This window comes from Bos grunniens, chromosome 29 (assembly GCF_055505025.1).
Source record: "Bos grunniens cultivar Pamir isolate PY7600 chromosome 29, Bosgru_T2T1.0, whole genome shotgun sequence".
NCBI classification, from domain to species: Eukaryota; Metazoa; Chordata; class Mammalia; order Artiodactyla; family Bovidae; genus Bos; species Bos grunniens.
This window is the reverse complement of record NC_141193.1, coordinates 25,423,624-25,447,940: the sequence shown is the minus strand read 5'-3', so window position 1 is coordinate 25,447,940 and position 24,317 is coordinate 25,423,624. Positions and strand designations below refer to the sequence as shown.

Sequence of the window (24,317 nt, the reverse complement as noted above, 5' to 3'; positions counted from 1 at the left end):
AGAGTTAAAGTTGAACTAGCATTTCCTCCAGAAGGGGGAAATTAGCATTTACAATCACATCCATTTATTATTTTGAAGGTACTAAGTAAAAATTCTAATTAGTCTTTAATACTTCCTATGTTCAATTTTCTAAGTAAAACAGGAAAAGAAATAAAAACTTGCTTATTTGTATTAACAATGATCTCACCTCATTCCTGGAACTGGGAATGTTTCTTCAGTCCTAAATACACCTTTTCTTAATTTAAGATTCAAGAAGTGTCAAGTTTCAGAAACTAAATCTCAGCTACAAAAAAATTGTTTTATTACATGTGAAAGCAAAACAGGTACATCTATTTAAATACTTTTTTTTACATATTTATAGATAAAACAAAGACAAATAATTTATCAAAAATTACAAGTTTAAAGAATAGTACTACTTTGAAACAGCCAATAAAGTATCTGAAAATACCACACTTTCTCCATAATTGGTGAATATTATCGCCAAAAAAAAAAAAAAAGGAACTTGCATTTTCTCGTGAAAAATATAAAAGTTCTTTTTAGACGTTGGCTAAGATTGTTCAGGAACAGTCCGTCTTACTAAACCTGAAAAAGTGTAAATGCTTTCTTGAGAACTTCTGTTTTTACCAGATGGCTTTAAAAGCCACCTGTGCTTTCCTTCGCGCTTAGGTGAACTCTAAATCTTCATTTCACTTGCAGACCACAGAGCATCGACGTAAGTACAAACAAATCAAAGTGAGAGTTACGGGTTGCTTTTCTTCATACTGAGCGAAGAACTTTCTCTTTAGCCGGGTGAAAGACCATGGTGTACTGGGAAGTCCAGTCTACTGCACAGGGCTTCACCAAGCCAAAGCAGCCGCACTGGAAGAAATCTGCGAGGTTCTGTGTGAACCCAAGGCTGCCAAGAAAGGAACAGAGCACGTCTTACTACATTTCCTGTTAGCACGTGATAAACATTCACTCAAACCCTAAATGTGCACTGAGAATTTACAATACACATCCTTCTAAGATCCCACAGAAATCCAGAGGTGAATCAGACAGTTCCTTGAATCTGGGACCCTTAAAACTGAAGCCTGGCTCCATTTCTGAACATGAATCCCTATTTTGAGATTCCTGGCAACTTAAGTTCATTTTGGATCCTCACTTACTGGAAGGGTCACCACCACTATTAAGTTTGGTCTTTTCATTCCCACTGCTCTAATTCAGACCTGGACCATCTCGAAGGCCAGACAGGCCAGAAACACACACGCACACACACAATCAATAAGATGGGATTCTTCTAAGAAACTCTCTAAATGATGCTTCTGTCTCAATTCCTTCTAATTCATCTTACATACTGGAGACTGGGCCTCCAAAAACATGATACATCACAACTCCTCACCTCCCAATCAAAACCCTTTAAAGACATTCCTCTGCCCAGAGGCTCAAATCCAAATTCCTCATCTTTGTACTCACAGCCTTACACAATAAAAGCCCCAAGACTCCTTGGGTTTCAACGCTCCAAACATACCTTTTGTGATAGCTACCCTGGCTTTACTTTCCCTGTGATCACAACTGCATGGGCCATTCTACTACCCTGGAACCCACATTTCACTAATTTTGTATCAGGTAACACTCTCATCCTCTTAAGTCCTACCAGTTCTCAAGGCCCAGGGCAAGGCCCACTTCGCCTCTGGAGCCATCCTGACTGCATATATCTTCACCATCTTTATTTTCCTCCATTAAATTCCTGAATGCTACTATCTGTTCCAGTTACCATGAATATTCATTTTTATGCATGTGCCCCATCTTACGCGAGAACACATCTGTGAGTGAGGATGAGTGTGTGCTGCTGCTGGTTGGCGAGAGCCATCAGAAAGAGTTCCAAGGCTGCTCAGAAGGCAGCTTCCCAGGCAGAGGGCTGCCCACGTGGAACTGACCACGTAGAAGCGGGAAGGCATGCTGGAGATTGACAGGGCCCAGCTCAAGAGCTGGCTATGAGTAAAAGTAACTTAGGGAGGACATATAAGACAAACCTTTGGGCTGAGCAGCATTTAGAAGCCAGATTCAAAGTGGCTCCAAGGCTTTACCTTTAGTTCCTCCAGGGATGCTGCCGTTACTTGTCATGCCCCAGCTCGCTCACCTCTGGCCCTTTATTCAGACTCTTCTCCAGGGCTTAGAATGCCCTTCCTTCCTTCTCCCCAACCCCATGTCTTTCAAAGCTCAGCTTAAAATTCCACCTCTATCACAAAGAGGTCCATACTTCAGTGGACTAAATATTTATTCCTCTGGTTACATCCCTGAGAAAGGGACTTATTACCACCACTGCCAGTCTCAAGCAATCAACACAAGCTTAACACCACTCTCTATTCTCCATCACTTTGGTCCCCTCTTCCCAATTAAGTCAATTTCTCTTCTCTAAACACACATCACAGTCATATTACAGGCTATGATTTCCCTGTCTAACAGCCTAACAGTTTCATCTTGTACCATGAGTGTGCTTTAAAATAGACTGCTCATGAGATATGCAGTAAGCGTTCAAATCCCTGGAGGGCCCTGGGTCACCTCTGCAGTGCTCCCAGCCTCCAGATCCCGATATATGTGACAGGGAGATAAGCTTCAAAGCCTGATCGTTCACATCATAAGAGGATGGCCTTCCTGCAGACACACTCATTTTTGACAGAGGACGGGTTTTATACAGCTGGTGCTCTGAGGAGAACATATCCCAAACCTGAAAAAGTAGCTTTTCTTTGACACAGGTGGGCTCATTAAACCATAGGGCTAAAAGAATTACTGGTGATAGAAAGTCAGGTTGAAAATCCTGGCAAAGCTCACAATCTAACGCTTTCTGCAGAGAGCCCTGTGGCTGGCTTTCTCAGCCACGTGCTCAGTTATCTCACACTGACTTCATGCCAGCAATATGCAACCTTGTGACCATGTGGCTTGACTGAAAAGATCCCCCGGCTTGGCAAAACTTCAAAGTCACTTACTGTTTGTGCTCGGTCCAGTAGACTAAATCCCAAATTCTTACCACCTTGGGGCTCATGACCTTACCACTCATCTGCTGTCACTGAGGCTTCCAAGAAAGAAGAGGTTCAACTCCACCAGGAAGCCAGTCAGGAGGATGGCAGCAGGGCCACGGGTGGTGACGGCGAGGCCAGCACCTTCCATAGGCCCAGCGGGAGGAACAGGTCTCACTTACTTGTAGGGGGTCCTCCTGAGGGACAATGTCTGTTTCATGTGCTTGCTCTGCTTCAGCAGGCTGGTTCTCTCATAGGAGGTCAGGCCCAGAAAAGCAATCTGAAAAAGAATACTGGAAGGTATGCAAAAAAAAGAAACCACACCACCACACTGAGGCTCATCACTCTTGGCAGAGCATCACGGGACACTGATAAACAATCAGCTCTTCGCCAAAGACAATATCACCAAGCCTTCTAACCACGGATGGTGCTAAGGGAAAGGACTTGATAGCTCAAAACCAGACTCTCCTATATAAATCTAGTAGCTGGGCTTTTTTTTTTTTTTTTTTTGGATTGTCTGCTTTTTATTAACCTTCAAGAAAGCAGAGGGCATTGACTGATAATCATGAAAAGATTGCTTTAGCAATTCAGGCCGTGGCTTATGGCAGTGTTTAGATTCTCAACACATTCAAATTTCAGATGAATCAAGCAACATAATGTCAATATTAATACAATTATCTCAACCTCTATATGCTTCTTAGTATCTCTTTGAAAAGGGTCAAATAAAGTTAATCTGACGTGAAGGACATTTGAAAACTATCCTTTATAAGGACAGCCCTAAATTTGGGGAAGGGTAAGAATGAAAGAAACTTAAAAAATTCTAGAATCATTAAAACCAATATTATTCACTGAGATATCTCATCCAATTCTCTAACAACTCAAACATCAAGTTCCTTATCTGTAAAACACAGATTATCACAGCACCCTCTTCAGCTTGTCTAAGGACTTGCGATAGTATGTTTAAAATGATCTAGTGCAGAGGTTGATAGAGGTGAAGCAACTGGTCCAAGGCCACACAGCTTAGAAAATGACAGAACTGGGATGGACACCTCGGTCAGCATGGGAACGTCCGAGCACTGACACTGTCCCTACCATGTCAGCATGGGAACGTCCATGGTCCCTGTCAGCAGTCTACACTCTTCGTTTGACTTGCTACAGTCAAAACCATGACTCATCAGAACACTTAGGAAATGAAAGACTTCAAATAATTGGACTATTTTGTTTATTAAGAAAACAACTTTACTCTGAATTCTCATATTCGAACATTATCCAAAACTTTGAGCCCACTTTCCTGCCTTAGAGAGTATAAACAAACTTTCTTTTAAAAAGCAAAGATATTATATCCTCAAATACTTGTACTTCTTTAAAGAGTCCAGAAAGAAGAAAGAAAAATTTAGAACTGATGTCTCAGATCTTAGGTTCTGCCTCTAACTAAGCCCTATGGCCATAAGCAAGGCACTCAGCATCTCTTAGGCTTAGCTTTCTCATCCGTAAAATGGACACACGACTTTGGCACAGTCTCCATCTCAAATGTTTGTGAGCCCACTGATGCAAAAGTGCTTTGGAATACATAAAACATATATAAATAATCATTTGCATTACTAATATCTTATATATATATATTATACACATATATTATTTATATATGCTTTACGTATTCCAAAGCACCTTCCCAGCAGTGGGCTCCCCAACATTTGAGATGGAGACTGTGCCAAATTCGTGTGTCCATTTTAGGGATGAGAAAGCTAAGCCTAAGAGATGTTGAGTGCCTTGCTTATGGCTGGGCTTCCCTGGTGGCTCAGATGTTAAAGAATCTACCTGTAATGCAGGAGACCCAGGTTCAATCTCTGGGTTGGGAAGAGCCCCTGGAGAAAGGCATGGCAACCCACTCCACTACTCTTGCCTGGAGAATCCCATGGACAGAGGAGCCTGGCAGGCTACAGTCCATGGGGTCGCAAAGAGTCAGACACGACTGAGTGACTAACACATTTACTTAGTCAGAGGTGGAGTTAGAGCCAGAACCTAGGATTTGAGACATCAGTTCTAATTTTCTTCCTCCTTTCCTGGACTCTTAGAACAAACTTATAAATGATTATGGCTTTCCAGGTGATGCGAGTGGTAAAGAATCCACCTGCACAAAAGACAAGGGTTTGATCCCTGGGTCATGAAGAACCCCTGGAGTAGGAAATGACAACCCATTCAAGTATTCTTGCCTAGAAAATTCCATGGACAGAGGAACCTGGTAGGCTACAGTCCATGGGGCCACAAAGAGTTGGACACAACTGAGCACACACACATTATAAATGATTATTATAATATTAATAATCATTGATGCTAATATTCATTCTTTTTTTAAATTATTTTTTGGCCACACCACATGGCATGTGGGATCTTAGTTCCCACACCAGGGATCAAACCCACACCCTGTGTAGTGGAAGCAAGGAGTCCTAACCACTGGACCAACAGGGAAGTCCTGCTAATACCCATTCCTACTGCCCGAGTCTATAGATGTCAGATGGGAGATTAGGACAAATAGTCAGAAACCTCAATTCAGTCAGTATTATCAGCTTAATTCCTTGCTTCAGCATTTTCCCCCTTTTCCTTTCTTTACTTTTTATTATTATTGCAAAATTGGTTACTTCTTCATAAAAAAGGAATACATTTTGCTTTTGTTGAGTAATGCTCTAATTATCTGAGGTCTGGCAGTAATTGGCTCAGACTGATCATGGCTGTCCATTCCATGAAGGAGGCCATAGCAACAATGGGAATTAGGTTATGCTCTTAAAGGCAGGCACGCAGCAGGGAAGGAACAGAAGCTTCACAGAAAGCTGAAAGTGGTGGCTACTGCCCTGGAGCGTGACCTTTCTAATGGTCATGACCTTCTCTGCAAGGGTAATTACCATGTCCATTGGTTAGCGATGCATCTTTCATTTCTTCTCCACTTCCATGCCCTTAAGTACCACATAATAATAAGGATAACAAACAGGGCTAGGAAAAGGGAGGGAACATAATCATCTCACGTCTGCCCAATGCTTTACAGTTTATACAGTGCTTTTACACACCATATAGTTTAATTATATGATGGAAAAAGCCCTTGAATGGAATTGTCAGAAGACCTAACTTACCAGTTCTGATTTTTGCCATTCAGTGGGTGATCTTGAGCAGTTCAATTCACCTCCCTGACCTCTATCTGTTAAAGAGGTCAGCTTAAATAACTCTTAGGACTATACTAACATCTTATTACTCTAACCTTTAAACCATCTGTTAGAGTTGACAGCAATTACTACCCCCGCCCCTGCCGCCATTTTACAGGAAACTGCAATTCAGGGGTCAAATGACATGCCCAGACCCACAGAGTAAGTGACAGAGGTAGCGCTCAAATCTAAGTCCTTCTACCTCAGTAAGCATTACTGTATATGCACTACAAGAAAATAAATAAATACCTGAAAAAGTTGATTTATTAATAAAAACGCTGACCATGAGAAATGAAAACTTGCTAACACGAAGATATACATGACCCAAGGGGAACAGGTCACAGCCTGATTGAGGTAGGTCCACAGTCCATCTTCTTTGAATGTTGTGGTACAATGATTTGACCAATCTGTGAATTCACAAAAGAGGGATCCATTATTTAAAAAGGTAACAAGCTAGTGGTCATTCTTCAAGAAGATAAAAATCGCTGCAGTTCTACTTAGGGAGAAGAGAAAGTAACACATAATAGCACAGATCAGAGCTCAACTTAAAGACTTTATCTTCCAAATAAATGTCACCTCAACAAAGATTTTTTAAAAAATGGTACTGTTAAGGCTATGACAATACTGCATTGGTAGTTGGCAGTGAAGGAATAAAAGCCAAAACCTTTATAAAACCATCACTAAAATCAGTATATTCTGCATAAAATAGACTGGCCAGAAGTTAGTTATTCAAGGACTTGATAACTGAGAATGATTATATATTCAATAAATATTTGTCTGAGAAAATTCTCTATCTTATCCATGTTACAGCCAAGATAAGGGTCTACTACAGAATTGAACATAAATTCTTATTAAGGGCTCAGCTCAAGAGGCCATTGTCGAGGACACAAGAAATCCTATAAGCACCTGGGTGTCACTGTAACACAACCTATAGCAGGCAGTTACTGACTGTACTTGTGCAATGGGACCATAATTAATCCCGCAGAGGGAGAAAAGCCAGGTGAGAGAACTCATGAGTCAGACACCCCTAAGAAAAAAAAGAACAAGATTCATACGGTCGCAGCTCAGTTTCTCTGCAGGAATATCTATTCATATGTCAGTCAAAAGTGAGGTCTTCATGATACTGACCCCCTAACCCAGGAAGCCAAGAACATCGGTAGTGAGAACACAGGCAGGAATAGGCAGAAAAAAAGGAACAGAGCTTCCAGGTAGTAAAAGCGAAAGTCAGTCACATCCGACTCTGCAACCCCATGGACTGTAGCCTGCCAGGCTCCTCTGTCCATGGGATTCTCCAGGCAGGAACACTGGAGTGGGTAGCCGTTCCCTTCTCCAGGGGATCTTCCCAACCCTGGGATCGAACCCAAGTCTCCCACATTGCAGGCGAATTCTTTACCATCTGAGCCACCAGGGAAGCCCAAGGTAAAAATCAGTGACATCAAACAGGCATCATGAGCATTCATAAAGGACAAGGAAATAAGAATTGTATAGATGTGCACCTTGAGGTTTTATAAATGCCTCTGACAATTTGATAATAGTTCAGACATTTTCCCAAAGCAGCACTTAAGAGCTCCTGGGACAGAAAGGAAATGAGTCCATGGCTTTACTATCATCTGTCTGACCATTTTAGTCCTGAAAATCTTTTTTTTTTTGGAGTCCCATTTGATTTCCAACAATCTTTCATGAATATATGCCAGAAGCATTCTAAGGGCAATCTTCACAGAGCAACAATCAAGGTAAAAAAAAATTTAAGGCAAATTACACTCTCTTTAAAGCTGCTCATCAGGACAGCAAACAAAGATGCATTCCACATACACACCTGATAGACAAAATATACATGTATCATTTCCAACAGCAGGCTTAGGAAACAGCTGCTGAGCGGGAAAGAATACCTACTTTCTTTCTGCTTCTGAATGGCTACTGTTCCCTTCTGGGAATTTTTTTGATAACACTGCATGACTTCGAACAGGAATTTTCACGGGACTGATTTCATGTTTATCGAAGATATGGCTGCCAATGGCCACATACATTATGTTATGCAATACAACACTTTAATGTGTACTAATAATACATTTTTTCAGGTGGCCACTGGCTAATAACAGGGAACTTGTGCTCCAGATCAATCATTTTCATCTTTAAATAGCTTTGACAGTTATGGTGTTCTAACAATGATCGAAAAATCTTTGTGCCTGTAGCTCATAGGATGTTGACACTCTGTCCACCCTGAAAACAGACCCCACAAAAGGGGAAATGCACAGGGGCTGCTCAAAGCCAGAGTAGCTAGAACTGGATCCCACGAGGAGGAGGGTACACAGCAGTGTTCTAGCGTCAGTGTTGATAATAAAGAAGGTGGGATGACAATGAGGCCTTGTTAGAAAAATGGAGTGAAAATTCACTTTTGACTTCTGTGAAGTAATGATAAACGGACACGATGCTCTTGTTCAGTGTAAAGAAATATTGTGACCGTCACAAAATAGCAAAACAATAAATTAAAGTAACAAAACATGTTCAGCTAGTTTACACAGTTGTTAGTGAATGTAAGGTGGAACTGTTTCTAAGAAACAAAAAACGTAACACAAAAATTGCTTTGGAGCCAGAGAATAAAGACAAAGAGGAGGGAAGAGCCAATGCATGTAACAAGAAAGCGACTTGGGAAGTATGAATGTGATGGAAAATTGCTTCTGTCCTTATCAACAGTCTTATGCTGGACACAGCCACCGCACAAGGGTGACTATTTTTAGTGACGAGAGAGAGTGCGGAGAGACAAGAGTGGCGTAAAATCTGGCTCCTCTCCCTGAGGATCAAGTCCAAGGGACAAGCTGGTCCAGAGGCCCAGCTTCAAAAGGTTTTCCAGGAATATGCTTTATTTTCAGGCCTTTAAAAGGGCAGCTCTTTCAACAGAAAGAAGCATTTTTTTTAAAAAAAATCTTTAATTTATTATACCACAGGACATAATAATCGAAGCAGTTTTAAAATTTCAGTGCTCAGGATTACTGATGGTCTTTGACAAGAACTGAGATCAGGGATCACAACCTTCTGACTCAGCTCCATTTGCGATGGTGACGGTTACGCTAAGCTCCAAAAGCATTCCCTAGTGATCAGAGACACCAAAGGTGTCTGGTAGAAACAGGGCTGTCAAGGTAACTGAGGTCCTCTCCATGCCTATGGCAGGGCTAAAACCAGACCATTTCATGAATATCAATTAACAGTCTCTAAACAAAACAAAAGGGACTCTTGAGAGTCCTTCGGACTGCAAGGAGATCAAACCAGTCCATCCTAAAGGAAATCAACCCTAAATATTCATTTGAAGGACTGATGCTGAAGAGGAAGCTCCAATACTCTGGCCACATGATGTGAAGAACTGACTCACTGGAAAAGACCCTGATGCTGGGAAAGACTGAAGGCAAAAGGATAAGGGGGTTGCCGAGGATCAGATCATTAGATAACATCACTGACTCAACAGACATGAATTTGAGCAAACTCCAGGAGATAGTGAAGGACAGGGAAGCCTAGTGTGCTGCAGTTCATGGGGCCACAAACAACTGACATGACTGAGTGACTGAACAACAGCAAACAACTTGTAATACTGGATGTTTCTGGAAGGAGATGTGAGAGGCTGCGGACAGCATGGGAAAAATTACCTTTTAAAATCTAAACAAAATTTAACCTAGAGAAAGCCAGCTGGTGAGTGGGGTTGGGGGAGTAAGGAGTGATGGGACTTGGGATGTTAAAGAGGAAAAGAAAAAAATGTAGGAATAAATTTTCCACATCTGTTAGAATCATTCCACATTTTAGCTCAAGCAATAGACTTGTATTCTACTGGCAAAATCTAAGACTTGAGCATGAATATAATGGGAATGTGGATGGAAACAGATCAGCAGTAAAGCCTGTGCCTCTAGAACCAAATGCTCCTAAAACTTTCAGAATAAATAAACAATAAACAGTTAGGCAATGGCAACCCACTCAAGTACTCTTGCCTGGAAAATCCCATGGACAGAGGAGCCTGGTGGGCTGCAGTCCATGGGGTCGCTAAGAGTCAGGCATGACTGAGCGACTTCACTTTCACTTAAACCAATAAAATCAAAATAAACTATAAGCTCTGTAAGTTTTTCCAGTTAGATAGCCTATTCCTAGGTCTGAAAAGCACAGGCATACAATTCTTAAGAGCTAACCAAAATCCTCCTTGCTTCAATTTAAACCCTGTTCTTATTCGATCACCTCGGAACAGCTGGACGTCACTCCCTACATGAGCCCCCTCACCCCCGCCAGCCACTGACAACCTTCTGCACGGCTACTGAAAAGTTGTTTTCCTTTCTCAGAGAAGCAGAATAAGTGATCTGCTGTTTCTTCCAAGTTATTATTTCCAACCTTTCAATCACTGTCACTGTTTTCCCATCAGTTCTAAGTCCTGACTTGATATTTATCAAATGGCACGAGCTTTCAGAGTTCCGTGCCTTAAGTACTATGACCACCTCCACCTCACTCCCTCAACCTCTCTACCACCAACTTTTCCCCCCTATTTTATTTACTTATCACTTCCCCTTGCTTTGTACTTGAGCAACTGATTTTTACTCATCTCACTGAGGGATAAATCTGCACTTATATGAGTCTATTTTTGACCACTTCTCAAACTTATCAAGGTCACTTCAGAGTTCAATCTCTTCCAAACTACTGACAACTAACCTCTCCTAGCATTTCTTACAGCTTCCCGATGCTGAGAGAGTCTTAAGGGCATTCATTTCACTTTTATTAGGGCATGGTTTATAGTCATCCAGCCACAATGTGATATAAAAGAGTTTACAAGAAACAGTGTATCGAGTGTGGGTGTGTAAATCTGCTATAAGAAAAATGTATACTTACAGATGAAAGATTCATATATAAACCAGTCACACACGATGGAAAGGAAAAATAAGAAGAATATGTAATAGTGATGGTTGCCAAAACCTACATCAAAAAAGAAAAACAACATATTTAACACTTTCTTACAATGATTTTCTAGAACAAGGTCTTATTAAACAATTTCCTGTCAAAAGCTTTCACTAAAGTAAAAAAGAACTAAGCTGTTGTTTTGCTTTTAAATGCCATTAAACCCAAACCAAACAGCTTTGATATGTCCTGTTCAAATGTCCACATCAAATGAACTAATATTTATTCATTACTTACTAAAAGAAGACATTTTTTTTGCAGAGAACAAAGCTTACTAAGTAAATCCTATGCAGCCCTAGGATGGCCTCTACAGTGCTGGAGGGAGATGAGTGGGCAGGAGCTGGGGCGAATCATACCCTGTCCCTTCCTTCCATGGAATGAGTTTATACAAGTATGACTTCTGGACATTAAGGACTGACTCAACCAGGGGAACCCAGAAAACAAACAGGGGCAAGAGATATCTTGGAGGGAACTGGATACAGCAGAAGAGGGGCAACCTGCAATGCCTGAGAAAGGTCTACAGAAGCAAGGGAAGGGTGAGGGTGCCAGGTATCCAAGCCCCACTGTTGCATGTGCTGCCCCCTCCCCATGCTGGAAATGGCAGCATTTTGACGCTAATGACACAAAGCTCCTTAGCCACCATCATGTTCCCAGCTTCTCAAAGCCCAGCAGAAGGAATAACACCCACTGGAATCAGGAGACCCTGATTTACAAATGACACGTTGTGTGACTACAGGTAGGTCATTTAACTTCTGATTCAGTGTTCTTGTAACATGAGGAAAATATCTCTTCTGTCTACTTCACAAGCCTGTGGCAACCAAAGAGGATGATATAAATGCAAATACTATGCAAACACGGTGTGATAAAAATATGTGGGCTTATATTATTGTTTTCCCACTGCCATTCAAAGCTGCCTGTCATCAATGCTATTCATCTCATCCCTATGGTGGGATGGGGTCCACAAAGCCTGGGAACACAGGAATGATCTCTTCACCTGTTCTGTAAACACAAAAGCTCACAGAAGTGTTAAGTCACTCAGTCATGTCCGACTCTTTGTGACCCCATGGACTGTACCCCACCAGGCTCTGTCCATGGGATTCCCGGGTAAGAATAGGAGTAGAAATGGAGTAGGTTGCCATTTCCTTCTCCAGGGGATCTTCCCGATAGTAGAAAACATCAAAATGCACCACGGAAAGGTCCTTTTGTTCATCAAGATTCTACAAGCATAACCTTCCCTTGAAGATTCATGAGACTCTGAAGTTCTTCATAATAAAGCCCTGCCTTTTACTGTGAAGGCTCAGAGGAAACCCAGGGCTTGCAGATCAGGACAATGAATACTCCCATGGAAGGCAGGCCCCAGACCTCTGCCATCTCTGGCTCTGGTGCCTACCTGAGCCTGGGAGGCAAGGAGAAAAGGTGACTAAAAGGGATAAGATACAAATTATGGAAAGAACATGCTATCTGGAGTGGAAAACTGATACTACTAAAGTGAACTCGAGCAAATAATTTGACCTTTAGTATTTTTTCCAACTCTAAAATGAAGATAGTAATACCAACCTCCATGATCAAATAGGATACTATCTATAAAGGTGCTTTAAAATTATTATCAACCTCAAAAATCAGTGTTCCAAAAGTATTAAGACCACAGAGCTGATCCTCTGACAAGCAAGAGCTACAGATGCTTAGATCCTTTGATGCTTACTGCTTTTTCTGAGTCACACGCATTAATGAAAAGAGAGCTGAACTTCAGATGGAAACTTGACACTCTCACCTATGCACCGTCCAGTCCACATGCAGTGTTGATCGTACCGAGCCACGCAGGAGTTGCACACATGGCAATGGAGTGACCTTAATGGCTTCCTTATCTAAGGCGACAATTAAGAGAGCGAAAAGCAGATATCAGAATCCCAAAGTGGTAACAAATCAAAAGCAAAATCTTGCTTCTAAATTATAAAGACATACTGGCACAAATAATCCTATAGTGATCATCACTTCACTCAGGCTCTGGAAGGCCTTGTTGCTCTTGCTTCTGGGTGTCTACTTTAATTGGGCCATCAATAAGAGGATATGGAGTCCAGAACCTACTGACACCGATGAAGGGGAAATGAGGCAGCACCACACAGCAGGGTGAGTACCGGACTAAGAGAAATCGAACACGAGTTACATTTCTGGCTCTGTCAGTAATTTGGGGAAAGTTACTTCCTCTCTTTAGGCCATGAATCCTCAGTTGCTAAATCAAAGGTTTCACTAGGTGGTTTCTAGGGTTACCGTGATCCTGAGACTCCAAGTTAGTTCTAACATATGCTTCATGGCAGGAAAAGGCAAACCACACACACAAAGAGATTCAACCATAGGCAACTTCAAGAGATTATAAACATCATTCTCTTATATGTTCAAGGCAGAAAATTGTTCTGACAGCAATGCAAAATTTAAAAGAAACCAATTTTATACCTGGTAAAAAGAAAGGTGTATAAATATACCAGGAAGATGTGAAAAATGCTTACATGAGCATTGTAACAAAGAATTTGCTTTTACTATGGGAAAAGAATTATAGAGGAAAAGACTCACTCACAAGACAGGATGTACAAAATGTTCTGAAGTCCAGACAGCCAGTCTCTGCAAGGGTGATGATACTCTGAAAGACATTAAGTTTGACCTTACGTTTGCTTTTTACTGGGGGAATGGATGATGCATGGTTATATACCATTCTCACAGTTCTCTCTCCAAACTGCAATAGCTAGAAAAGCAATTTAGAAGACCTGCCACCATATCATTCTGTGCCTGAAATATGTGACTTTTCAAGGCTGCATTTTCAACCACAGTCAATAAATTAGAATGCACAGATTGCTCCCCCTCCCTGTATTCCATGAATGGCAATGATCTCTTAGTTATAATATGCTAAAGAAAAATAAACACATACATTATACACTCATAAAAAAGGAACAAAACCCACCTATACATCAGAATTGATGGTTATAAATTCCAAAGGCAGGCTTTCAGGAATACTGGCTTTAGATAACAGAGAAAACGACAATCTCCCCAACTTCTAACATTCACGAGCAATGGGAGACACACCGTGACTGCAGACAATTTCAGTCTGAGGACAAAAAGGGCATCTCCTCAGCCAGTAAGGAGGAGGACTCCCCGTGGTCTCGTCCTAGATACTCTTCATATATTTAATAGGGGAATTTAAGCTGTATGATCATTACCTAAGTATTATTATAAAGAAGCAGGAGCTTATACCTACTGACAGAAATTATATCTGAAAAAGTCTTGGTGGTATATTACTGTAATGGAAAATAAAAACATTTTTTAAACGTTCATATAAATAAATGACAGTGAAGAAATCTGCTTGCTGATTTAATTATTCCACATTTACGCTGCACCTATTATATGCCAGGTTTCCCTGCGGCTCAGAAGAATTCGGCTGTAATGAGGAGACTCGGGTTCAATCCCTGGGTTGGGAAGACCCCCTGGGGAAGGGAATGGCAATTCACTCCAGTATTCTTGCCTGGAGAATCCCATGGGCAGAGGAGCCTAGCGGGCGACAGTCCATGGGGTCACAAAGAGTTTGTCACGACTGAAGCGACTAACAGACTGATTAGCCGCAGGCACTGGAGATGCAGTCACAATGAAAACCGACATCGTTTCCACGCCCTTCTATAAAACAAACCAGTAACGGTACAGAGAAAGCTCACCATTTTCTTTTCTTCTTCTGAAGCCTTAGTGAACCCTGGATCAGTTGTCCAAGTCTTGTAGAAAAAATAGAGGAAGGCTGCTATGCTGATAATGAAAACGAAATACAAAGGGGTGCCTGCTACATGTGAAAGCCAAGTTAAGGAACATATCAGACTTCCAGTAAGAACACCCTAATTGTGATGTAGGCACATTTCATCACTGGCGCTTAAGAGTCTCTTCACTCTGCACTCTACCCTTACCTTCCCTACATACACACGCCACTACGTGGACTAACCCTAAAACCTGGTCCCACCCTATGGTCTACTCCCACAGGAATTTGCTCACAGTTGGCTAATAATTCTCTCCTCATCAGCTGAAACTCATATAAAAGACTGAGAGGAGTACTTGTGGTATATGAAGAACCTCCTAAATACTGAAAAACCTTCCAGATCCAAACAAATTAATATCTAATGGGGTAATTGTGCCTCTCTTGTGCGCATCTGAAATAGTATTTTCTGGTCACCTAATACATTTTAACAAAACTATTCAAAGAAACAAATCACTGAATTCAGAGATTCTAATTAAAAATATTTCCCTATATATTAGATTAATGCTAGCAAATATTTCTTACAAGGAAGTTTAATAACATAATTCTTGTAGTTGTATTAGGCTGAGTTAATTCAGAAACAAAGAAATTGCTCTCCTTGCAAAGTGGTTACGAATTAGATACTATTTGGAAAGGCAGATATTATGGACAAGTTAAGATAAAGTGTTTCAAAGATAGACATTATCCACTTTGAAGTGCTTTTAAAGTAGTTCAAATCCTTTGTACCAAAAGGGAAAATTTTGCTCCAGGGAAGGACAAATGAACGTGCAATAATGAACCAATAAGCCGGCAGTAAACCAGTTCTCCTTGTCCAATTAAAATCATTATATTGACACAGTAACTGTATCTGCCTTTGGAGGTGTTGCCAAGCTGCCTGGTGCTAAACTTCAGAGTGGAAACACGTAGCCATAGAACAAACTCTAAACTCTTGGCTATTCAAAGTGTGGTCCGTGGACCCACAGCAATGGCTTTACCTGGGAGCTTATTAGAAGGGTAGAGCTCCAGACCTCACCCCAGACCTGCAGAAGCAGACTCTGGAGTTCACCAAGATCCCTAGGGGAGGCACACACACATTATAGTTTGAGAAGCACTGCTCTTACCCACAAAAAACCAGCACAACCACATCTGGTTCTGGTAAGCAGGAATGGTTGGTTTAGCTTATTGGTTTATCTGTAGATGGGCCTGGCTTTATGAAAGAGCCAGGATCCAAAAAAAAAAAAAAAAGCTGTGTGAAATTGAAATTGCATTCCCCTAAAATCCTGATCAACATACATGACACAGTCTCAAAAACCTCCAACTGAATCACAGGATAATCTCACGTACTGAGTGGAACAAATTTGGGCTCCTGTTCCGAATAATCTTTAAAACAAATCCTGCAGAAATTGATGGATTCTCTCCTTCCAAATAAACAGATCCCTTCACTATATTCCCTCACATAAAAGCCAAGCATTCCTTGTTCCCATGCGCTTGCTCTGTATGGCTCACTGCTCTCAAGTGCTCCCCACTTTCCCCATTTACTTCTAAAATCATACTTTTAGGATGTCCAAGTCCTAACTGCCTTCAAGACTTTATAGCCTTCCTTTCACTTGAGGTCTTTCCCTGTGGAAAAGGATTCTCTCCCTTCCCTAAACCCAAGAAATGTTAATTCTATGGCACTCAGCCCTGGATTATAGTTATCTGTAGACAATTTAACCTCCCCAGTTAGCCTGTGACCCTTTTGTAGCTAAAATATTTCTCAACATGGATCTGAGATCTGCCATTCTATAACTTGGATTAACTGGTTTTCGTTCTTTAGCTCCTTTATATCTACACTGTAGATCTACACTACAGTTGCCCTACAGGCAGATGCTACAGGGGCTGCTTCCAACATTTTTATTGAGTGCTCATTCTGTACAATGCACTGGCTTCCAAATGACAGACTCTCAGGCACTTGAAATTGGAAGGCAGAGCTTACACCTCCAGGATAAGCAGCAGTATCACTGCTCGTACAACACGCTTTCCTGCATGTGTTCCTCTGTTTGCCACTGTCTCTTTTCGAAAGAACAGAATGTGAAACAGAGCAAACACATCTCAGGTGTGTCCTGACTAGCGCAGTAGACCGTGAGATGCTGATGTCTTTTGCCTGGACACTCACGTCCTAATACTACTAGACGATACACTGGTTTCCTTGAAAGCCGCATCACTACACATACCCAGATTCTAGTCAAAGCTCCTGGCTCTTTTTCATTTGATCTGAAGCTGTGTCATTCTCATCACGATGTGCACTTGTATCACGCTGACTGTCTGAAACTCAGTATTAGGACTTCACATATTTATCCCTCTTAAATTTAACTCAGCTATAGCTGGAATCCCAAACGTCATGTTCAGTGGTTCACCATCTCTTTGCTGAATCTTAATCTTACCTTCAAACTCAGCAGTAAGGCCTTCTCTCCTTCTCTCAAACCTGGCACCACATATCACTCACTGTACACACAAAAGGCACTAAAAGAAAGTGTTCATCTCAAGAGCTAACCTAGAGCTGCTCTTAAAATTCCAACATATAATCTTCCACACCGATTTTGTTCTTAAGAGTAATTGATAATAATAAAATAATAGGTATTATTTACAGAATGGGGACTATGGTCAGCATTTTACAGATATCCTAACATAGTAATACTTGTAACCACCTGATGAACTTGGTACTGTTATCCCTAATTTATAGGATAACTGATATTCAGTGAAATTATTTGCCCAATGGTACCGTGGCTCAGCAGGCAAAGAATCAGCCTGCAGTGTGGAAGACTTGGGTTCGATCCCTGGGTTGGGAAGATCCCCTGGAGAAGGGAATGGTAACACACTCCAGTATTCTGGCCTGGAGAATTTTATGGATAGAGGAGCCTGGTGGGCTACAGTCTATGGCGTCCCAGAGTCAGACATAACTGAATGACTTTCACTTCACTTCACATAATAACTAGTAAGAATAAAAAAAAAAAAAGCCAGAACTCCAGTTCATTCTGTCTGATTCCAAAGACCACACTCCTTCCACAATGTTTCCAGGCCCTCTTCCCATGATGGGCAAAGCGGCTGTGGGAGTGGAGGCCCCATGCAATCCAGACACGGCAACACTAGTCCACACCTTCAGGATGGGTCTTTTCAGGGCAGCACCTCAGTGCACACCAAAGGCAGTTCAGATAGCATTTAGCATTCAGCTTGGAAAACACTGATCTGATGGCGCCACCTACTGACTGACCTGGACCCACCAGCAGCAGCCTGGGCGCTTAGAACAACTGGCTTCATGCTGTACATGTCAGTAAAATACCTTCCTGTCAACTCCAACATCTTTTAAGATTCTGTCCAGCTATGGAAATCAAATCAGTCCTTCTCATGTTATGACATCTTCACAAATACTGAACAGCAGTAAACTCAGCTGAGTACTAACTAAATACCTCTGTAATTGAGGTTTTCAAACTATGATGGAGTAACATTTTTGTTAATACTGACACTGCAAATTTGAAATAATTCAATGTAAAAACTACCACACTTTTTTGATGCAAAATCTGAAAGAGCATGAGTTACCCACATTTTAAAAAGTCATCAAGAAACACAATTTTTAAACTATGTTTACTCCACTGTGTATGAAAATATCAGTCAGCCCTTTCAGTACCATGTCAATTACCAAAACATTTACTAGCCTTGGGACTTCTATAAGTGATAAAAGTATTTTTGTATCACATAATATCACCCAAGCCTTTATTAAATGGTGGTCATAAGGCCAGTGCTTAAAAAGCTGCCCTCAAATCAATAATTGAGATGAAAATTAATGCACTAAGATCTTTTGAAAAGTCAAAATGACCCCCATGGTATACTATGCCATTTATTTAAAGGAATCTGAAAAGTACTAGAGATAACGCTCAGAAATAAAGAGCATCACTAAAGTAAAAACATGCTATAATGAAGGGTGATAAATGCACTCAGAACTCATATGCCTCTCTCACTTTACATTTATTCCAATGAAAAAATACACTGAGTGAACGCATCTCTCTTATAAGCAGTATTCTTTCTTTTCAAGTGTATCACTCCCAGAAAGAGAAATAACAGAGTTAAAGGAATATGCTTAAAGGTACACGTCTATTCACCACATCCCTTTCCCTGGCCTGGAAGGAAAGCAAGGCTTTTAGTAGCTTCCTAGGGCCCTTTGAGGAAGAGAAAGGAGCCTAGAAAGAGGTGGGAACTCTGAAAACTGGAGAAAACGCTTCCTTCCTAATGGGAGCTATAAATAGCTATTAACTAAGTTGGACACAACTGAAACGACTTAGCAGCAGCAGCAGCAGCAACCCCTATCCAAGGCAATGGCTGCTGCTAAGTCGCTTCAGTTGTGTTCGACTCTGTGTGACCCCATAGACAGCAGGCAATCAGGCTCCCCCGTCCCTGGGATTCTCCAGGCAAGAACACTGGAGTGGGTTGCCATTTCCTTCTCCAATGCATGAAAGTGGAAACCCACTCCAATACTCTTGCCTGGCAAATCCCATGGACAGAGGAGCCTGGTAGGCTGCAGTCCATGGGGTCGCTAGGAGTCAGACCCGACTGAGCGACTTCACTTTCACTTTTCACTTTCATGCACTGGAGAAGGAAATGGCAACCCACTCCAGTGTTCTTGCCTGGAGAATCCCAGGGATGGGGGAGCCTGGTGGGCTGCCATCTATGGGGTCGCACAGAATCGGACACAACTGAAGCGACTTGGCAGCAGCAGCAGCAACCCCTATCCTCACTTTCAGGTGACTGGATTTGGCCTGGGCCCTGCTCCTCAAGTGATAAACCAATCCCTTGGATGAGTTGTTATTTTTTTAAACTATGAGTTGCCATCCACTAGTAGGTCATGAAAGATTTAAGTGGCCTATGACTCGCATTTTTTAAAAAGGAAATAGAATAAAAAACAAAACTATTAGAGTAAAGCAAGTATTAGGATGTGCTTTTGTCTCACATATATTTTGGGTGGCAACACAAATTTATTTTTACTGTGCACTGAAAATCACTGCCTTGGATAATAACACTGCACTGACCACTGCTGAGGAGGACACATTTCCTTCAGTATTCCACCTATACAGGTAATCTTGGTATCCAGATTTATTAAACGACTATAACTGCTGACCAAGTTAAGAGAACCATCTGACCTTAAAGAGAACCTCAAGGCAATACAGTAATTTTTATGGATCTAAATAATTCATTCACTGTTTTAATATATTGTTAAACTGTTTCCTTCCTATGTGTAATTAATACTAAACACCTGCTGCTTCCATAGTGTACCCTGAGAGCATGTCCAGAATTCAGTAGATTTCCAACATTAAACACCTTCAATCAGGACAATTAAATTAATATAAATTTGATTTGCATTCCCTGGATCTCATCTAGTATCTAAATTTTAGTCATTTTTAAAAGCTAAACGAGATATGCATTTAAACGTAAACTTGAAGGATATCAGGAAAGAATAAGATGAACCAAGTCATAAACATCCAAAAAATGGAACTCAGCAGAAAGACTGTTGGTAAGTATATAAGGCTCTTGTACCCGAGCAAGAACCTAAAAGAAAAAAAGTATAAACATAAGGTATTAAAGTAAGTATGAATCATATTCATCTCATTTCTAAATTCCCTTAAATAATAATAACAGTGAAAGTAAAGACGACCTCAGATAACAACAACAGCTTTCACTAAGCACCATGTGCCACTTTCCACGTGGTAAGAGCCACGCACCATCATCGCTTCATTTTACGTGTGAGAAAACGGAAACACTGGGACTCTCAAAAAGTGAATGTTCTAGTTCCTGTAACTAACTTGCACGTTATTTTACTCCCAATAACATTATATTTTCAATTAATCTTTTTCATTTCTATTGAAATACATATTTGTATTTTTGGCATGTTGTATTTTCAAATACACGTTCTATTTTCAAAATGCAAAAATTTAAATCCCTGGAGACTCATCTTCACATTTAACAAGCTAAATGTGAAGCAAGCAGTGTATTTTTGAAACACACGGAGGCACACAACCTTGAGCATTTTTACCCTACAATCAGCTTGCGAAGCAGACACATAACATAAAAAGGTACATACAGGTTATCGGTGGCTCTCGTCATCAAACCCCAACCATCTTGCTTGGATCACAAGCAACATGGCAGTCCACATAAAACTTACTCAAATGTTTATTATTATAGTTTCAAAAGAAAAAAAATCTTTTACATTAAATACTCAATACAGTAAATGTATGCATGAATATAGTTTACCTAGATCTATTTTAAAATTTATATCATAAAACAACAATGATTGAACACACATATTAAAGGGTTTTTAAAAAGCTATCAAGATCCTAAGCTCAACTATGATAAAATAACACTTGGCAACAAGTAAAGATCCCAAACCTCAGGCCCCCAGTATGCTGCCAGAATAGGCCAACTGGAGCCCACATAACCTTCACGGCATGGCTTGTCTGCAGCAAAATTTGTTTGACCTAATTAAGTGGTGCAGTGAACTATCTTATTTGTAACAGCCTGCTACCACGACCTGTCTACTGACAGGTATCACACAGCAGCCTGGATCAACAAACAACCTCCTGTGGAGCCAGTAATAGTGGAAGTTTATAGCTGCTTACTCCGTGAAACTGGGACTCTGAAAAGTGGAAGAAATAAAAGTAGAACGGACAAAGCTGCCATATGCATTTGTCTCCCATTTGAACAGTGTCCATATGCTAAGCCTATGGACTTCATAAGCACATGAAGCCCTCAACTCACAAAGTTTCCATATAAAAATTTTATAACATGAGTTTCTATTAAAACAAAGTCTCAAATGCCCCTATCCTAGGTGAGTAGATATTGTGCCAGCCTTTGCTTTCTCTCTGGAAAAAAGAAAAAATGTGACTGCAATTTGGCTTAAAATTTATTTGAAAACCAAGTCAATCCAATTAGTGGAAAATGAATGAATATCTCTAACTTACAAATTTTCTGCATAGCAGGCAATTTCAGGCATTTTACTATTTTTCAGAAATTTGAGCTTTAAAAGCTTTAAAATTCATTTCCAGCCTACTGTCCTGTTCTTGAATGACTAAGTGGTAAAATTCCGCTAATGCTTTTTTTTTTTTTAAATAACAAAAGCAACTCATGCTTATTCCACAAAATGCTGGTAAGCAGACAAAGGACATAGGAACACTCATAATCACACCCTGAAGACAGCAACACACACTTTCTTTTAGATTCTCTCTTATAGATCATCATCGTTACATTTTCCTTTCCTTCAGTGATTGAAAACGTTCGACAGGAGAGACAAGTGTCCTGCTTGTATGGGCCTTACATTCCAGGAAATAGTAATTAAGTGCCATGGGGGAGGATACAGCAGAGCCAGTCAGACATGGCTTGGCTGAGGAGGGGATGCTGGGAGCTGAGGTCCATGAGACGTCTCCCGCTACGTAACAATGTGGTACAGAGCAGAGCCCTGCAGACAGACACACAAGCAAGAGCCAAGGCCCCAGGTGGGTATGAGCTTCCTATGTTCTAGAAACAGAAAGAAGGCTGAAGGGCAGTGAAAGTAAGCGATAATGCCAGAGGGGAAGGGGTGACTACATAGCACCTCACAGGCAAGGAGTCTGGATGTCATTCTGAGGACAAGGAGAAGCCACGGGAGGGCTTTATGCAGGGAGAGAAGACAGAAACTGGTTTGCTTTTTTAAAAGCCCACCCTTGATTGCTGAGTGAGGAGGAACTACAGTGGGATAAGAGCTGGAGTCAGAAGATCAGTGAGGTGGCCTGGCCTAAGGAGCCAGTGGAGGAGAGGGCGTGAGCAGACCAAGTGGGACAGGGCAGGGAGGGCCTGGGAGGGCACTGGGTGTGGGGGTGAGGAGCAGCGAAGAACAGCGGGGGCAGTAATCCGAGGATGGGACCCATTCTTCATGTAGAAACTGCATGCCACTTTGCTGGGAAAGGGAGACGAAAAGCAGCGCTGGGGTACTGACTACTGAGTACTGGGCATCAGTAATGGTTTTAACCTTTACATTTGTATTAACCACAAGGCAGGTCATAAACATCATCCTCATGTTAGAGATGAAGAAATCGAGGCACAGCAAGGTAAACCAACTTGCTCAAGGTCAGACTGTCATGTGGTAAAGCGTGACTTGAACCCGGGCAATCTGACTCTTAACTAGCGACTACATATATATACATGTGTGTATGTGTATATATATAGACGTATATATACACACATATATATAATGTATACAGATGTATATATGTAAATATATACACATATATAAATGTAAATATATAAAATGTATATACATACATTGTATATACATTGTATACAATGTATATACATACCTATGTGTATTACATATAAATATGTAAATATATAAAATGTATATATGTATATATATATAAAATGTATGAATATATTATTAAAAATAGAACTATACCACAGTTACTATTTTATAATTTCCTATGATTTACTTAGGTTGTTTCTTACCTAAAAAACATTATGAGCTAAAAACTAGCCTAAAATGAATTTAGATTTAGAATAGAAAAAAAAACAATTTCCAAAAAATGGGAAAAATGCTTCAAGATGCAAAATAGTTACAAAAATCTTCCCATTATTCATTAACAATTCAAAAAGTGACCTAGGGAAAAAAAGTGAGCTAGGATATTTATTTTCTACCAATTGTCAATATAATTAAATTATTGGATTGACCGATTTGCTTTCAGTCAAATCATATACCACCAAAGCCCTGCCCTCCCACCTTGAGGATCATTCTATGTGATAAGTAACATTCATAGCTCAATAAAAATCTGTGGCTCCAACTAATAACAGTAAAAAAAGAGTACTCAAATTGGAAGGGCAATAACCAGCTTTGCAAAAACTAATACACACCTTGGAAACAAAGACGTCAGAAAAAACAATATTATTAAAAGAAATCCTTTTAAAAGCCAAGAATCTGAATCGAAGTCCAATATGTATCCAACAGCCCACATGGTAATCACAGAAAGGAGCAGCAGCAGGAAGACCTATTAAGAGATTCAGAATTTTAGAACTTAATGGATTTTACCTCCTAAGCACCTAATAATAGTTCAAAAGCAAAACTATTTCCTAAATATATAGCAAGTTAATATAACAGCATAACAGTTTTTCTTCAAAATTGCTGATAGATAAATCTGAACTTTAAGAAATTACAAATCTTGAAAGCAATCTTTTAAATCTTGCATTAATAAAATGTTGCTTAAACATGTTTAGTTTTGCTGTATTCCACTTCAAGAAATGTTGATGTTCTAGAAACATGTTAGTGATAGCTGACATTTAAAAATGATTTCTTTCAAACAGTATTATATGCCAGAAGGCATAAAGCAGGACAAAAAGACCACACAAAAATCAGTATACCCAAGACTCAACGAAGAAAGTACAAGAGTTCCA

General features: G+C 40.5%; 1 protein-coding gene across 7 annotated transcripts in view; it reads right to left on the bottom strand.

Moving 5' to 3' along the window:
- Positions 1 to 279: 279 nt before the first annotated feature.
- Positions 280 to 24,317, bottom strand: part of ZDHHC13 (zDHHC palmitoyltransferase 13) — a 51,134-nt gene continuing 27,096 nt past the window's right edge. For 3 of the 7 annotated variants that reach the window (XM_086385166.1, XM_086385169.1, XM_086385170.1), the window contains exons 9-17: positions 23,781 to 23,914; positions 20,353 to 20,453; positions 14,812 to 14,936; positions 13,686 to 13,748; positions 12,885 to 12,978; positions 11,048 to 11,131; positions 6,440 to 6,597; positions 3,179 to 3,276; positions 280 to 895 (exon numbers count right to left, since the gene is read on the bottom strand). In XM_086385166.1, coding sequence (XP_086241292.1) covers positions 757 to 895; positions 3,179 to 3,276; positions 6,440 to 6,597; positions 11,048 to 11,131; positions 12,885 to 12,978; positions 13,686 to 13,748; positions 14,812 to 14,936; positions 20,353 to 20,453; positions 23,781 to 23,914 — 996 coding nt within the window. In that variant the 3' untranslated portion in view covers positions 280 to 756. The remainder of the gene's footprint in view (positions 896 to 3,178; positions 3,277 to 6,439; positions 6,598 to 11,047; positions 11,132 to 12,884; positions 12,979 to 13,685; positions 13,749 to 14,811; positions 14,937 to 20,352; positions 20,454 to 23,780; positions 23,915 to 24,317) is intronic. The other 4 variants (XM_086385167.1, XM_086385171.1, XM_086385168.1 and 1 more) reach the window with 2 other exon arrangements.